The 15,708-nt window shown below is 28.1% G+C and overlaps 3 protein-coding genes across 7 annotated transcripts; 1 reads left to right on the plus strand and 2 right to left on the minus strand.

Annotated features, from left to right (window-relative positions):
• Positions 1–853: 853 nt before the first annotated feature.
• Positions 854–1,733, plus strand: LOC124830390 (uncharacterized). Its single transcript, XM_047304077.2, has one exon. The coding sequence runs from the start codon at positions 954–956 to the stop codon at positions 1,380–1,382; it is 429 nt and encodes a 142-aa protein (XP_047160033.1). The 5' UTR covers positions 854–953; the 3' UTR covers positions 1,383–1,733.
• A 1,050-nt stretch (positions 1,734–2,783) lies between these two features.
• LOC124830386 (calcium ion-binding protein) lies at positions 2,784–4,972 on the minus strand. Of its 3 annotated transcripts, none has more exons than XM_047304074.2 (4): positions 4,867–4,972; positions 4,615–4,735; positions 3,779–3,839; positions 2,784–3,160 (listed from the first exon to the last, which is right to left on the minus strand). In XM_047304074.2, the coding sequence occupies exons 1-4, from the start codon at positions 4,898–4,900 to the stop codon at positions 2,843–2,845; spliced, it is 534 nt and encodes a 177-aa protein (XP_047160030.2). In that variant the 5' UTR covers positions 4,901–4,972; the 3' UTR covers positions 2,784–2,842. The 3 variants fall into 3 exon arrangements, with proteins under 3 accessions (XP_047160030.2, XP_087951648.1, XP_047160029.2); XM_088095522.1 differs by having other exon boundaries at positions 2,784–3,163; XM_047304073.2 differs by having other exon boundaries at positions 2,784–3,166.
• A 1,666-nt stretch (positions 4,973–6,638) lies between these two features.
• On the minus strand, positions 6,639–13,555 carry LOC124830387 (protein PIN-LIKES 3-like). 3 transcript variants are annotated; one of them, XM_047304075.1, is made up of 10 exons: positions 13,421–13,555; positions 10,324–10,403; positions 10,108–10,232; positions 9,290–9,411; positions 8,939–9,181; positions 8,438–8,533; positions 7,694–7,794; positions 7,498–7,550; positions 7,201–7,386; positions 6,639–6,763 (listed from the first exon to the last, which is right to left on the minus strand). In XM_047304075.1, the coding sequence occupies exons 1-10, from the start codon at positions 13,553–13,555 to the stop codon at positions 6,639–6,641; spliced, it is 1,266 nt and encodes a 421-aa protein (XP_047160031.1). The 3 variants fall into 3 exon arrangements, with proteins under 3 accessions (XP_047160031.1, XP_087951637.1, XP_087951638.1); XM_088095511.1 differs by having other exon boundaries at positions 8,438–8,521; positions 8,936–9,181; XM_088095512.1 differs by lacking the exon at positions 8,438–8,533.
• Between the last annotated feature and the right edge of the window lie 2,153 nt (positions 13,556–15,708).

A 15,708-nucleotide genomic window follows, 5' to 3' on the forward strand; every position in this document is an offset into this window, starting at 1 on the left:
TAGTTGAAGAAGAAGATAAATTGTGGATGTTTTTAGAAAGCAGAAAAAAAAAATCGGAAAGATAAAGAAAGAAGAAAACAGAGAGAGGAGGAAGAAGATGAACTAGATTGCAATATTTAGATAATCCGGTATTCCTTCTTAAAATTGTATCTTCTTTCTCCTTTTCCACGTAAGACTACTATTCTTACATTTGGATAGTTTTATCTTGTATCCTCATAATTATTTTTGTATTTTAAGTCGTATAATTTTTGTAATCTAAAATATATTTTTTATTTTATATTTTAAAATCTATAATTAAAATAAGTTTTTCTATTTTGGAATATCCAATATTTATGATACAAAAATTTTATTCTAAATTGTATAGTATAAAATACAAATATATTTTAAATGAGAGATTTTGAAATATTTTTTATTTTATATTTTGAAGAAATTTTTACCATATATTTCAAAATAAAAAAAATTACTAATATACAAAAGAAACTGTTCAAAAATAAACATATATAAAGTTTCCTCCTCGATATATATTTTTTTAAAAGTAACGTGCTATAAATATTTGGTAACAAAAAGTTAAACAAAATAGTGTGGTAGTTTATAATATTAAGGTATAAATATCCTAAAAAAGGTAGACCTCTATAGGCAATGAAAATTAAAAGTCCTAAATAAACTCTTAGATCAATAGTTCCTTATAATAAGAAAGCATAGGTTGGAAAACTTGCTTAAACCACAAATAGAATGAAAGGCTAAGCTGATTTTAAGGGTTCGAAATTGATGGCAGAACACATAAAGAAGAACTTGTTTCAACAAGTTTCCAAACCTTTTAACATCCAAACCCAAGACCCTTTGTTCTCCAACATCCATCACCTTCATCTGATGTAATTTTCTAACCCTAAGTTCCTCACCATTCAACCTACACCTTCCAAGGTTGGGTTGCTTGGGAGTAACAAAACAACACCATGAGCCTCAATTGCCTTTCTTGTAACATTCTCCAAAGGGTGAATTCAAATAACAATGATGCATGTCTCCCACCAGAAGAAGAATCAATCAGATCTTACGACAACAATAATAGCATTAGCAACAACAATAACATTAGCAACAACAATCGCATCAACAATAACATTAACAACAATAATCGCAGAAACAATAACAATGACAACAATGGTAAAAAAAGAGTGAGTCATAACAGGAGCTTATCTTATGGGAACATGACACCAAGCCAATATGCACATAGTGGACCTTTGGCCAAGATTAAGGCACAACATAGACGCACCAACAGTGATAGTGGTGTTGGACCAAGATTGGTAAGGAGCAGCGGAATGAGAAGAGATTGGAGTTTTGAGGATTTGTCTCCCCAACAAAATGACAAGGGAGTTCAATGCTATTGAGGTTTCTGTGTCTGTCATTATTCATATGTCTCAATTATTGGTTGGTTTCCCTTTTTCCATTTTATATATATATATATACCTTGTGTATTGATAATAATTTGCTGGGTTTGGAAGAAATTATTACATGCATGTATGATCCATGCATGCATGATCGCCATGTGGTTTTATAGTTTTGATCAGTCTCAGTCTTAGCTTGACATATGTAATCGAGTTTTTCAAATTTTACTGAAGGGAAAAATAATGAAACTGGTTCATGTTTCACGTAGAGATTGATCGAAATCGTGTAATAATTTTTCGTTGTTCTTTTGAAAATAAGGTGGGAGAAGAAGTGAGAGATGTAATTAAAGAAGGGATTAGTGAGATGTTCTAGTGTTTATGTTGTTTTCAAACACTTGACGAATTTTATGAGGTTTTTTTATTTTATTTTTTTCACCATGATAAATGTTAATTCCCTTTTATTTTTCTATTTGTTGTTGTCATTCATTTTCAGTTTCATTTAATTTTCACGGAAAAGCATTCAAATATAAATGTTAATTGTTCCTAATGGCAAAATAAAGGTAACAAGAGATTGTATATTATGGTTCTATATAAATGATCTTATAAATCTTCCTATTCATGTGTTGATTTAAGTAGATTTAAAATATTTTTAAATATGTTTAACCAATCACAATCACATTGTTAAGAGATAACATTATTTGTTAAACATGTAGGTAAAAATTCGATTTAAATTCCTAATAAGATTTTTTTTAAAAGAAATCAAATTTTTAATATTATATTTTGTATTAGGATGGAAAATCTTTAGAAGATAAATTTTTTTAAAGAAAACTTGAAATGTGTTACGATAAAAATATGTGATTTAAGTATTTTTTTTCAAATATATAATTGAAATTTTAAGAATTTATAATAATTGTAGTTTCTAGTTTTATCTAAAAATTAAAAATCTGGAATTTTTTCTACCTTTTCTTCTCTCTGGTGTGTATTTGGGTGTGCTCTTTTTTCATAAATTTTTTTCTCTCATCTTAGTTATAAGTTTAACTTCAATTAAAACGTTGTCCGAAAGAGACGTGATAACTCAAGTGAAGTAAATAAAAATATAGTAGATTCAACTTATTTTTTATGATTTATATAATAAATACATTTTATGATTTACGAAGTCATGTAAAAAATAAAAAATAAACTTTAAAGTCAACTTAATTTTATAAATTGATTTAAAAGGTCAAATTTGTATTTATAATTTAAAGTTTAAAAGATTTATTATTTATATATTTATATTTAATTCAATTTTTAATCCATATAACATCTTTAACATAAAACTTTTAGTGAAATCACAGATTATTATGAGTTTTATATACATATACAAGTTAATGAACACTAAAATTGATGTTTGTTGAAGAGTATATATGAATGTGAGAAATATTTGCATTGATGAATGATATGCAGATGCATATGAAAAGGAAAAGCTAAAGGGCATTTTGTTTTTGATCAATGGAAGGGATATTCTTGAAAGCCATTCTTTTGGTGAGTTTAATGGCAATGAGAGCCAAAATGGTAGCTCCAGGAACAAAAGCAACATCAGGAATGGCTTTAATCACACTCAGTTGAGGCACTGTCTGTCCAGTTTTCTTAACCACCATGGCAACTGGTGGAGCCACTATTCCGGTGATCATCATCGATTCATCTGCTTTGCTCAGATTCACGTTCTCATTCATGAATTTCTTGAAAGCTTCCTTCCTTTTATCTTCATCAGATTCATCACTCCATCCATTGTAATAATATTTCTGCTTCTTACAAACATGTCACTCAGTTTATCAAGAATGAATGCATAGTGTAATACTATTTAGAATTTTTTTTATAATAGACTACGTGTTACTATTTTATTGATTCGTATATTAGAAACAGATCTATCACGAACTATCACATAGACGATCGTAAAAAAATTGTATTTTATTGATTCGTATATTAGAAACGGATCTATCACGGATTATCACGTATACGATCGTAAAAAAGTTGTAAAAGAAATTATTAGAAAAACATTTTTCTACTTTTTATCACGTTAAATATAATTCTAGTGTTTAAACTTAGGTGTAAAATTGAATATATAGTTTTAACTCTACCAAATTCATTCTTTTAAATTTGTTTGAGTTGGAACGTGTTAAATTATATAGACAATTTAAATATTTGTTTGAAATAGTATTTGATATATAAATAAGAATGATTAATATAGTTAAATTATAAAAACTATATTTATTTATTTTTAAAATTTAAAAATTAAATTATATCAAAATTTAGAATAAAAATCAGTTTTAATTTTACATAAAAATTTAGATAGTAAATACATGTTTAACTTTTATTATTATTATTCACCATTAAGGTAAGGTAAAGAAGAGTTAACTCACTTTTATATCATCATGTGGTGGTGCATCATAATGCTTACCGGGCAAAGCCATGTTGATTGCACTGTGAAAAAATAGTTAACAAAACTATCGTTAAAAATAATTAATATTTTGGAAAATTTGATATTAAAAAGTTAAATATTTTCCAAAACTAATGTTTTGAAAAATTTAATATTACAAACTTCAAACATTTGTTTGTCTCATTCACAATTATAGGCTTATCAAAATATAGCTTTTACTTTCTGCACACCTAAAATTTATTCATGCATCCTGACATATTTTCAAAATGATCATTTTACTCGAAATGACTTTTTAAATATATATTCGAAAAAAGGTTTTTCACAATTTTTGGAATAAGATTTTTGAATGATATTTCTGAAATAGAACATTTAGAATTAGATTTTTGAAATATATGAAATACATTTTGGAAAAGATTTTCCAAAATAAAATTTTCAAACCAAACTTTTGAGAACGCATATAATTTTTCCAAAAACGAATACTTCTATGTGAAATGTATTTTGAAAAAAAATATATTTTACAGAAATATACTTTATTCTTATCTTTATATAAAATATCTATATGCTGTCCTTATGAAACTTTTTTCACTTTAGTTCGTTAGAAAAAGATAATATTTAATGTAGGGATTTTTTTTAATGAGTTTAAACATATAAACCAAATGTAAAACTTTCTACTTTCTCAATCAACTACAGATTTTAATATATGCTCTCTCTTAAAAAAAATATTATTATTATAGAAATCAATAAAACTTTATCTAAAATTTAAATTTTTTCTAGTTTCTTCTATTACCAAGATAGGAATTGAAAAACATACATACTTACTTGAAGATATCAAGAATGGCAGTGTGGAAGTCATCAAAGTTTTTAATTTCTCTCTTTTCAATAACCCTATCATAGAGTGTTCCTGTTATCATAGTCATCCCCTTGTTTGCAACCTCAACTCCTGATAATCAAATCCCTTAACTTAAGATCAGATAAAAAATAAATTATACACATAAGCATGATTAAATAACAGAAAATTATATATATTTTCTATCAATAACTCCTACATAAAAAAAAAGAAAAAAAAATGACCTGTGCCTCCCATGTAACTCATAACCAGTCCCATGATGATGTGTTTGTGTTTGTGTTCTGAGAATGATTGAGTTTATGAGCACAAAAAGCTTATGATAAGAGCAATATATATGACAACAAGATACAACGTGGGTAAAGGAAATGAGTATATATGTTTGTTTGGTGAAAGTAAGGTATTCTTTCTATTATTTTTCTTTTCCTGTTTATTTCTTAGATTCTTGCCTTCAATTCGCAGCTTTCAATTTGTTCTACCTTTTGATTTGGAATAATGTAATGTGAGTGTGTCACAATTCATCACGAAAGTCAAAATCTATTAAAATAGTAACACCTAGTTAAATCCATATGTAATTAAATTGTTGTAATTATATAGTTACACATTTTATAAAAGAATTGAAGTTGATTAGATTAAAAATAATTATTGGAAGTCTCCTACCGACCAAAGATAATGTATAATTAGGTGCAAACTTCATTCTATAAGTTAGTTTTGTGAGATTGAATTAGGTATATATTATTCCACCGCTATTGGGTCGCTATAGGATCATCTATTAATGTCTAGTTTCACACTCGAAATGCTCGGCGTGAGAGGGTGTGTTAAAGGTTTCCATCAATGTCTAGTTTCACGTTCAATATGTATATACCTTAGCATGAGAGGGTGTGTTGAAGTCACACATCAATTAGGCTTTATTTTTGGTTTGATTTATAGTAAATTTTTTTATTGGATTAACTATAATAATTGTTGAAGAAATTAGATTAGCATGATTTATAAATAAAAGTTATATTAGATTTCTATCATGTACTAAAATTGATCCTATAATTATTCTACGCCAATAAGATTAGTATGTGATCTAATTACGCTAAAAATTTTACAATAGCTTTTTTTTTTCTAATTTCTCTGAAAAAATAAATAAATAAATAAATTTTACCATAACTAGGAATAATCGAATCGGGTATATACGTAATAAAGAATTACCCTTTTACTTTTTGCCATTGCGATTAGAAGCACTTCAACTTTAATCACTTTCGTATGTTTAGGATTTTGGTTTTCTTAAAAATAATCGCTTTTCAGCCTACGAAAACGCAACTTAAGATTTCTATTAACGATAATTAACTTAACTCAAATATACGCATAAGTGATTATTTATATGTTCATTTTTAAACTTTAAATACACACTTTTCTCTATCAGATTTTCATTTTGTGTTAAAGAATTTTTTTTCAGAGTATTGATGAATTGGAAATTATTTTAAATACAACTTTTAAAATAACTATAACAGAAATTACCAATTTTAACATAAGTCACAATGTATGATTAAAACTTTGTATAAAGCATACTTTTAAAAGATAAAAATAATAAAAAATAGATGAATTTTTTATAAGTTAAAATTGTGTATAAACTAGTTTATAAAATGTTTTGTATAGTTTTTCTACTTATTTAACTTATGTAAAATACTCATTTTTTTTTCTATATTACAATATAAAGAAATATATATATATAAAAAAAATACCCTTAAACCCATCAAAGTCTACTCAAATCTTCACTTTTGGTAATGTTTATCAATTGACCAACAGAAAATTTCTATAGGTAAAACATATGATTTAAGTGAAAAAATTAATGACATATAGTATGTTTTTCATATACTTTTGCATTGTTCAAATCTCTGTCCCTCTTCTGCCACTCATAATTTAGCCAAACTATGATACATGTGTTGTGTGAACATATATACGTATACATACATACATATATATATATATATAATCTTACAATAGAGAATAGTTATATTACAAGCCACATAAACAATGTGCACCAAAGAGTAAGCAAAATTGCAGAACAGGCATAAGTTGCTAACATGATAGCTGAGCACTCACCCTCACCAACTCCAAACATCTGAGTAATTGTACCTGCAACAATCATAATTCAACATTTTCTCAGTTAAATGTGTGTGGACTATGTCATATTATAGAATAAACTATACATGATGATGAAAACTAAATATAACACATTGAAAATGCAAACAAGTTCAGTATATAATAATAAGCAATGCCACTGTTTTGGTTGGAATAATGCTTGCTGATATCAAATTTTAGTGTATGCATTTTGTCAAGAGTTGGCAATGTGAAGATAGGAATGAACAAACACGAGATCTATATGATGTTAAAGTTACTTTACATGAACAAATTTTAGTGAAATATCTTAACAGTCAAAACAATAGTTTAAAAAACTGATACAATATGATGTTATTGGCAGAGAAAACTATATAAGATATTTAAGTGGATTCATTTTATAGAGGATAACAGAGAAAACTGATACAGTTGCTTAAGCATCATAAACAACTTACTCACTACTATTGCAGGTGGAAGGGCATATTGAAGCAGTAAAACAAATTGATACAATGGATCATGGTGGATCAAGTTGAAATGAATAGCACTTTTAACAATGCCTACACCTATTGCTGGCAAGGCCACAAATTTAACCACAATGATGCCAACAATAAGTGGAACTTGTTTTCCTATTCCTTTTAAACCTGAAAATCACCCAGTTTAGGTCCTCAGATTTTTAAATATAACAAAACTCAACCTCAGACAAAAGAAAAAAGTTGAAAATTTCATGTTGCTAATTGATAAATGATTATTACCCTTAAGAAGATTTGCCCCAAGCAGTAACACCATTGCTGGAACACTTGCATCCCTGAAAACCATGAATAAGAGTTACATGTAGCTGTGTTTTCAAATTTATGAAAAAGAGTTGCATGAAACATAAACCTTGATCAAGATCATGGACACTTGGTGGTGCTTGATCATACAACAATTTCTTGTGTTAGGGTCACTCACCCCAACATGGTTAAAGTGTCTTGAACCACATTAAGAAGAGCCTTGTCACCTACTAGAATTTTTCGAAGTTGAGGCACAATACCAATTGTCAAACCCATAATCTGCATACACAGAAGTAAAAGGAAGTGAAATTTTTAGGAGGAACTAAATATGTTTCATCACATTCCATTGTCACTTAAGTGGCACATGGCCAAGTTGGTTCTGATTTATCTAACATTCTTATATCATGAAAACATTGCCTCGCTTGAACATCAAAGTTAAACATTTTCATATCAACTGCTGATTTTTCAAAAGGGGTAATTGTCTACAAACTCCTGACAAAAAGTTTGATTCCCATTAAGCATATCTCAAGTTTAAGTAGTGTGTATGAAAAAATTGGTATTAGGGAGAGTTTTGCCTAGTTAAATCCATTCAACAGATCAAATTCAAGTGAGGCATAGACTAAACAAACTAGACTTTAGGTGATGGAACTCTGTTTTGTAACTAATATACCTTTTCCTATACTTTATAATGTAGCATCTCCTTCAACTTAATTCCTTAAAAAGTATGTTTGCAATGTAGAGAAATGCTATCAACATTCTTTTGAACACAGTCTTTACTGATAACTAAAATGAAAACCACACGTGAGTTTCAGTTCTTATTTAACAAATTCCTGCTCAATATTTGATACTTTTCAGTTAAATTTTAACTAATAATTATGATGGGAGCACTCCGTTTGTAATAATAGTAGAATCATGGACATACCGCTGCCATAGTGGAAGGAGCAATTAGTATCTTCATGTTTTTTATCTTCTCAACTAATAGTTTCAACTGCTTGATAAACTTTGGCTTTTCTGGTACCTGTAAAAGTCTTGAAAATATAAGGCACCACTTACATAAAATCTTTATGATATGAAATCATGTTATGTTACATATCATTCTTATTATCATTTTTACTTTTACCCCACCAAACAAAGCATTTTGCAAATACATTATGCATAAACCATCAATCACATTTCCTTGTTCCATTGAATTCAACTCTGATCCAAACAACACAAACTTTCCAAATAAGGTTATGTTAGACATCACTATGAACTTTGACATCTCAGTGATGCTGAACCTCAAAGTCTATCAATCATTTGCTGTCAAACAGCACAAGCTTTCACACGAAAAGGCTTTAAAGCATTCCAATGTATCAAAAGAGACACAAATTCATGCAGCACATAAATGTTAAAGTAATTATATTATATTGGAAAAGACAACAACCTTTGTTTGTCCATTAGGCACTTTACATTCAAATTCACTTGGCTTCATGCCACCATTAGGCTTTGCTATATCAGCATCCATGATTAGTGCTCCACAAGAGCTTTTCAAAAGGTTTTCTGGATCAGTTGTTGATTCAAACTTTGAATTTGCAGAGGATTCATCAACTTTGGCTGCTTCAGATATCATAGGAGAATATATACGAACAACGTTGAATGTAAAAGACCAAGCATAGGTGTATCCTACCTGAAAAACCAGGAACACATGAAAAAGTTTTAAATCATTCAAAACCCCAACACCATTTTGTGATGCACATATTTTACTAAGTAGTAAAAATCAAATCTATTGTCATACAGCCATTGACAGAGAAGCATATGCAAGTCCATTTCTGTGGCAAATAGCTTCATCTCCAAAAGGGTTGTTTTTCTGTTCACAGATAGCTGGAACTACAGTTAGAGGCAAACTAGCCAGATTTCCTACACACATCAAACACCAAAAGGTCATATATACACATTCGTATAGCATCCAAAGAATGAGTTAATTTTATTTATACCATGATTGAAATTATTTTACTTAAATTCAATCTTAATTGCTCATTTCACAAAATTAGTTTAGAAGAGTTCACTTATATACTATAATTTGTTTACATATTTAGTTGACATAAGATTTCTAACCCATTCCTCACGAATAGGAATAGGCTAGAATTCGATAACAAAAGACACAATAGAATCAACAAATCTCGTTGAGATAAATTCTGGTAGATCTTAATCTTAATTAAACCTAACAAGATCAGCTTGTACACCTACTTATACTCAATCATTTCAACATATATCTGGTGGACATGTAATCTCCTAAGATCATGAGTTTAAATTCTAAATCTATAAAGTTTGAAACATTAACTACCAATTTAAAATCATTGCTAGTATGGCTTTTGAGGAATGATTATTTGCAGTTATATACCAGAATAAGACTTTATCCTACTAAGGACAAAAAACTTCATGAATATTATAACTATAATAGGATATATAAGGTTTAATAACTTTGACTTTTCATTCAAAATCCATTAGATTTACTCATATAAGTTTCATTTGACACTCAAATAAAAACATCCTTTATACATCTTATTTGCATATATTTTACATTTTTAACATTGAATGTCCAAACAAACATACCTGCAGCACAGCATCCTAACACAAGACCATGCAGATGAGGAGGAACTCTAACTATTTTGATGAGTAACCATCCAAGAAATGTTCCAGCAATGTATATTCCAAGAATACTTAAAGGCATGAACCACCTACATAATTCAATAAAGCAAATTAAACATAAACCAATCTTACAAAACTTAGAACAATAATGGAGGGAATGGTAAGAAAGTACAAACTTACAACATAATCACACTGTTCAAGGTTAAGGTATTAGACATGCTGCTATAGATAAGAGCAGGGGTGAAGACAAAATATACCATCTGTATGTAAAAGAACAAAGAATAATATGAGAGTCAAAATTAGTTTATAAAATAATTTCTTTACAAAAACTATTCAAAAAAATGCATGCATAATTTTTTATTTATTCGTAGTGTAATGTTTTTAGTGTTACTATATAAAATTAAACTTCCACTTTTTTACACGGTCACAAATAAAAATGTTTCAGTATATTTTAGTAGTACTCTTGATAATGTTATCTATCATATTTAATTAACAAAATCAACTTTTCTTTAACTTTTAACCTACTTAAATCTTCAATTTTATCTTATTTTTTTAAATATTTATATTTTAAGTTACATTAATCTAGTCATACCACTAATCTCCATTTTGTGTGGCTAATTATGTGACAATGAAGCTTGTGCCTCAAACCAAACAAGTTGACAACCCAGCAAGAAGAATAATCATAAATGGGAGATCATCCAAGTTCAGCCGTTGAACGCCACCTCCTTACCGTTGATGCACATTTGATTTTGCTTGAGTTTCTATGCTGAATCTTCCCTTGCATGTTGGATATATGATCAAGGCCATTTTTGTATTTTGCTTGTTTGAGTCAAATAGCCAACCATTCTTGAATTTGAACCTTGATGAAACCCTTTGAGAATTTGTAGAAAATCCTTTCATTCTTGGAACCTTGAGCTATATTGGAAAATTTGTTTACCACCTCACTTTGAGTTGAGAGAGAAAAACTTCATGGTCATGCATGTGGTTCAAGTGGGGGATTACCAAAGATACATAAGAGCATTAAAAACAACTTTCAAAAGCTATTGGTTCTTTGGTACAGTTCTTCCGAAAAAAAAAAGTGTGAATAATGGAATACTGAGAAAGCAAAATGGTATTTGATTTTATTTGGTTTCCTATAAAAGGAAGTAGAATGTTATATCATGACTTTATCTACTTGCTCTCTTTGCTCAAAGTGTCATTATTATCAAGAAAAAACAAATTTCTTTCTTAACCCAATCACAATGCAATCCTTAAAAGTCCTTGTGATGTTAATAACCTTGTGAAACAAAAAGCAAAGTTATATTGTATAGAATTGGTGTGAGAGAAAAACTCACATCCTTAGATAATAGTGGATTTGAGTGAAACACTTATTCAAGTGAGGAATTGTTCCTTTAGTTGATCATAAATAACATTTTTGTCATGATTGTTGATCTCTTGTAAGTTTTTGCAAGCATTTAGTGGGTATGGTATTGTGGGCACCATAGTGGAAACTTGGCAACAAACACTTTTCTTTTTGAAGTGAATTCAATGAAGAGCATGCATGAATGACATCTGAATTGATTGTGTGGATTTGTTTCTCAATTGTGAGACCATGGCTAATTTGATGTTTGTGTCAAGTTACCTTTTGTTTGAGGAAAAACACGGTTTTAAGTTTGGGGAATCTGATAATGTTAAATTTTACCATTATCTTAGTTATATTTTATTAACAAAATTAATTATTCTTTAGCTTTTAACCTACTTAAATATTCAATTTCATCTTGCTTTTGTAAGTACTTATCTTTTGGGTTACATTAATCTAATTATACTATTAATTCCCATTTTTGTGTGTCTAATTCAATGATAGGAAGTTTTTGTCTCAAACCAAAGAATTTGGTAACCCAAAAAAGCAAGAAGAACAACCAAAATGGGAGATCATCAAGTTCAATTATCGTTGAGCACCACCACCTTGTCGCTGAGCGCTAAAATTATTGAGAGCAAAATCTGGAAACCTTGCATCCACCACTAAGCATCAAGAAGCCAACATTGAGCGTCATCCGATTCACAAAACATAGTGTTGGACAGTACAAGGCTGCGTTGAGTGGTACTTATGCTGACATGACAATTTTTACCTATTTCTTTTTGTTGCTAGAGGGAACCACATCTTTGGACGTATGGAGCATGAAATACACTCTTGGAGAGCTTGGAGGTCTACTAGGGCTTATGGGAACCATCTCTTCTCCCTCCTTATATCTCCATCTTCTTACACCTTTCATTTTGTAAGTTTGGACTTTTTGTGACAATGGAGAACTAAACTCATTTTATTGGAAGTAGATGTAGTCACTAAACTTTTATGTATCTTTGAATGTTTTGAATATATATATATATATATATATATATATATATATATATATATATATATATTTCATTAATTACTAGTATTCTTGTTTCCTTGTTTAATGCTTGTTTGGCTTTGATCACATAACTGGATACTTGGTTCATTAGGTGTTGAAAATATTTTGAAACCTAAAATTGAAACAAAATGCCCAATGGAACTTGTGTCTAATGGAGTTTGACCACAGAAAAAAATCAAAAGGATAATATATCTATTTTTTCTATTAAAAATTATATATTTTTGTGAGGATTAAAACTAAATATATGAAATACTTTAGGAGTTGCAAAATGAGTGTGTAATACATTATGTTGGCAAGCCAAAAATACATATAATTATTTTTAAAAACTTTAATGAATTAATTAATATTTTAATTTAATAAATTAAAATAATTATTATTTTTATATATTCAATTATTTCATTATAATTATTTTTTAATAAATAATTAGTATGTATTATTAATTTATGTTATAACATTATTAAATTTACATACTTCAAATAATATAATAAAATATTTAATTTTTTAAATTAATTTTTATTTTTAATTTTTTATATCTTGGCTTATCACTTCACTTTGACACATATCAAGTAAGATAAGCCGAAACGCACTAACAAGTTAAAAATACTAACTTAGATCATCAAATTTTGATAGATTAACCAGTCAATCCAAAAATCAAGGCTCATTTTGTCATTTCAAATTACTTATGTTTACTTTTTATGACTATATCATAATTATAAATAAGATATGTAGATACTGATCAGTAATATGGAAAACAAAAATCAACAAAATAAAAGAGAAAAGAGTAAAATAATTTCTAGAAAATATATATGATCATTGTTATTTTGTATAATTTTGTTAAAAAATATATCACTGATTAAATTATGAAACTCCAAACAAATTATACTTACAGCATTGACGTGCTTTCTTGCATTCTCTCTTAGTATATCAAATCGATCATGTGCAAGCAATGCCCCAAGAACAGTGATCAACAAAAGTTTCATAATTGATGCAAGTGCAACAGAGAAAAGCTTGAAGAAATACATTTTCTGGAAAAACAAAATTGTCTTCAACTTATTATGAAAAAAATTCTAACTATTTGTAATATGTGAATAATGAACATCATTTTCATCTTTCTCTAAGCTGAAAAATCATGGTTTTCTTAATACTATGACTGCTGAGTGATAAATTGGGGTATTTGTTGATAATTTGTTTAAATTTAAAATATTTCAAAAATATTATAAAAATAATAATTTTACCTTTTTCATATAATCTAAGAGCATTTAACTATTAAAAAAAGAAAATATTTTATTTTCAGAAATGTCCGTTGCTATTTATTATTTTGATTACTTCGAATTGTAGAGCCATTTAAAGCCAATTTTGTTGACTAAGGAAATAGTATTGGCCGTTCAATTACATGAAGACTAACTAATAATAAATTAGTGTAATAAAAAAAATACATTAATCTTTGTATAAACTGTTTTCTATACTTGCACAAATGGACACCTACGGATTATTGGGTGAATAAATATATTTCACAGAAATGATATAGAACATTTTGTGTTGTTATAATACTTTTATTAATTGTTGGATACAATCTATGTCCATTCCATTAGATTATAGGATTATTTCATGAAAGTAACATGAGATTTCATCAAATAATTTAAAAATGAAAATTGGTCACTAGTGATGTTGAATGTTGGACAATGATATGGGATTCAATATTTGCAATTGATAAGAATTTTGTTAAATGTGGTTTAATTATGATATTTTATGATCTTTGTAAGAACTTGTTTTTTGTTATTAATTATGAAGTAAAAAAGTTAGTGTGTAATTTAATTTTTAATTAATTTAATTATACATTAAGATATATAGATTTTGATAATTTTAGATTCATATGGAAGGAGACATTTTTGTTTAAGTTGGGGGAGTGAAAATAAGATTGTTGAGTGTTACATATAGCAAAAAGCAACTTGGTCTTTTCTATTTGAAAATAAAAATTTGATTTTTTACTATTTCAACAAAACAACCAATTGCTTCATAACCAAATTTTCTTCCCTCTCCATTGTATTCTTCATTTTAAAGGCCGGCTAAAAGATGTTGTACAACATTAATCTTAAGTGTCGCTTTCGTAAGATAATATTATAATTTTCTAAATTTATATTATTTAAACTAGTTAAAGTATGTATAACACATTCTATAACTTAATTCTTGTAACATATTAATTTTAATAGCTTATATAACTAATAAAATAAGACTTTATAAAATTGATAAAACTAAACAGATTGTCTCAAGAGTTAAATATATAGTTATCAAAATTAAATTATCGTAATAATAAAATATATCTAAAACTTTTATAAAAAATTACAAGATGACCAAGAATAAAACTTTGTTGCATCAGTGTCTTCCACCAAAGATGTTTCAACACTTACCTTCTCTATTCACCAATAAGGTGATAATCATAAAAGAAACAACTAAAGACACAAGAAAACACCAAAAGAAACGATAGGATAAGCTAATGTGCAAAAAAGATTTTCATAAAACAAACATATATTATCAGACACCACTCATTCATTACACAACCATATCATATACAAAAACTCATTTTAGACTCAAATATCCAGATAAAGTGTTGATGTGAAATCTCAGGAGGTCTTGATTTTGGTGATATCTACTGCTTTGTAGAGTCATTGTCAATGAGTTTCACTCTACCACATACAAGGTTAATCCATTAGGACCTCCTATACCTCCCACCACATAGCCCATTTTACTCTACCTAAGCTTGAATGGTTATTAGAGCAACATGATAACCTTCAATGTCTAGATTCCCACATGCGTACACTAATGAAACACCACTATAGAATCTCTCGAAGAGATCCATAAAATCACGCCAAACACATATACAATATTCATCATCATTAACAAGCTCATCATCATCATGCATATATATCTATAAATATATTAATTATTCACAGATCATATATTAAGCCAAACATTGTTTTAACATTCACATAATCACACACATTAAATACATTATAAGAGAAATATGAAAATTTAGTTAAAATCTAATATTTTCACTCTATGACCTGATCTACTCACTCAACGAGTAGTGTCTGATAGCACATTAGCTCAACTACCAGATCTACTTACTCAACAAGTAGTGTTTGACAACACTTGCTCAACTACCAAACTGCTTGCT

The sequence above is a fragment of the Vigna umbellata genome, chromosome 7 (assembly GCF_029865625.1).
Source record: "Vigna umbellata cultivar VRB3 chromosome 7, Vumbellata_1.0, whole genome shotgun sequence".
Classification (NCBI taxonomy): Eukaryota; Viridiplantae; Streptophyta; class Magnoliopsida; order Fabales; family Fabaceae; genus Vigna; species Vigna umbellata.

Coding starts and splice junctions, on each gene's coding strand:
- LOC124830386 (XM_047304073.2), bottom strand. CDS start 4,900: ATGGGACTGGTTATGAGTTACATGGGAGGCACAG. Junction 3,840..4,614: donor GCCATTCTTGATATCTTCAA/GTAAGTATGTAT, acceptor ATTTTTTCACAG/TGCAATCAACATGGCTTTGC. Junction 3,167..3,778: donor CACCACATGATGATATAAAA/GTGAGTTAACTC, acceptor CATGTTTGTAAG/AAGCAGAAATATTATTACAA.
- LOC124830387 (XM_047304075.1), bottom strand. CDS start 13,555: ATGTATTTCTTCAAGCTTTTCTCTGTTGCACTTGCATCAATTATGAAA. Junction 9,412..10,107: donor GTTAGGATGCTGTGCTGCAG/GTATGTTTGTTT, acceptor TGATGTGTGTAG/GAAATCTGGCTAGTTTGCCT. Junction 7,387..7,497: donor TGGGGCAAATCTTCTTAAGG/GTAATAATCATT, acceptor GGTGATTTTCAG/GTTTAAAAGGAATAGGAAAA.
- LOC124830390 (XM_047304077.2), top strand. CDS start 954: ATGAGCCTCAATTGCCTTTCTTGTAACATTCTCCAAAGGGTGAATTCA.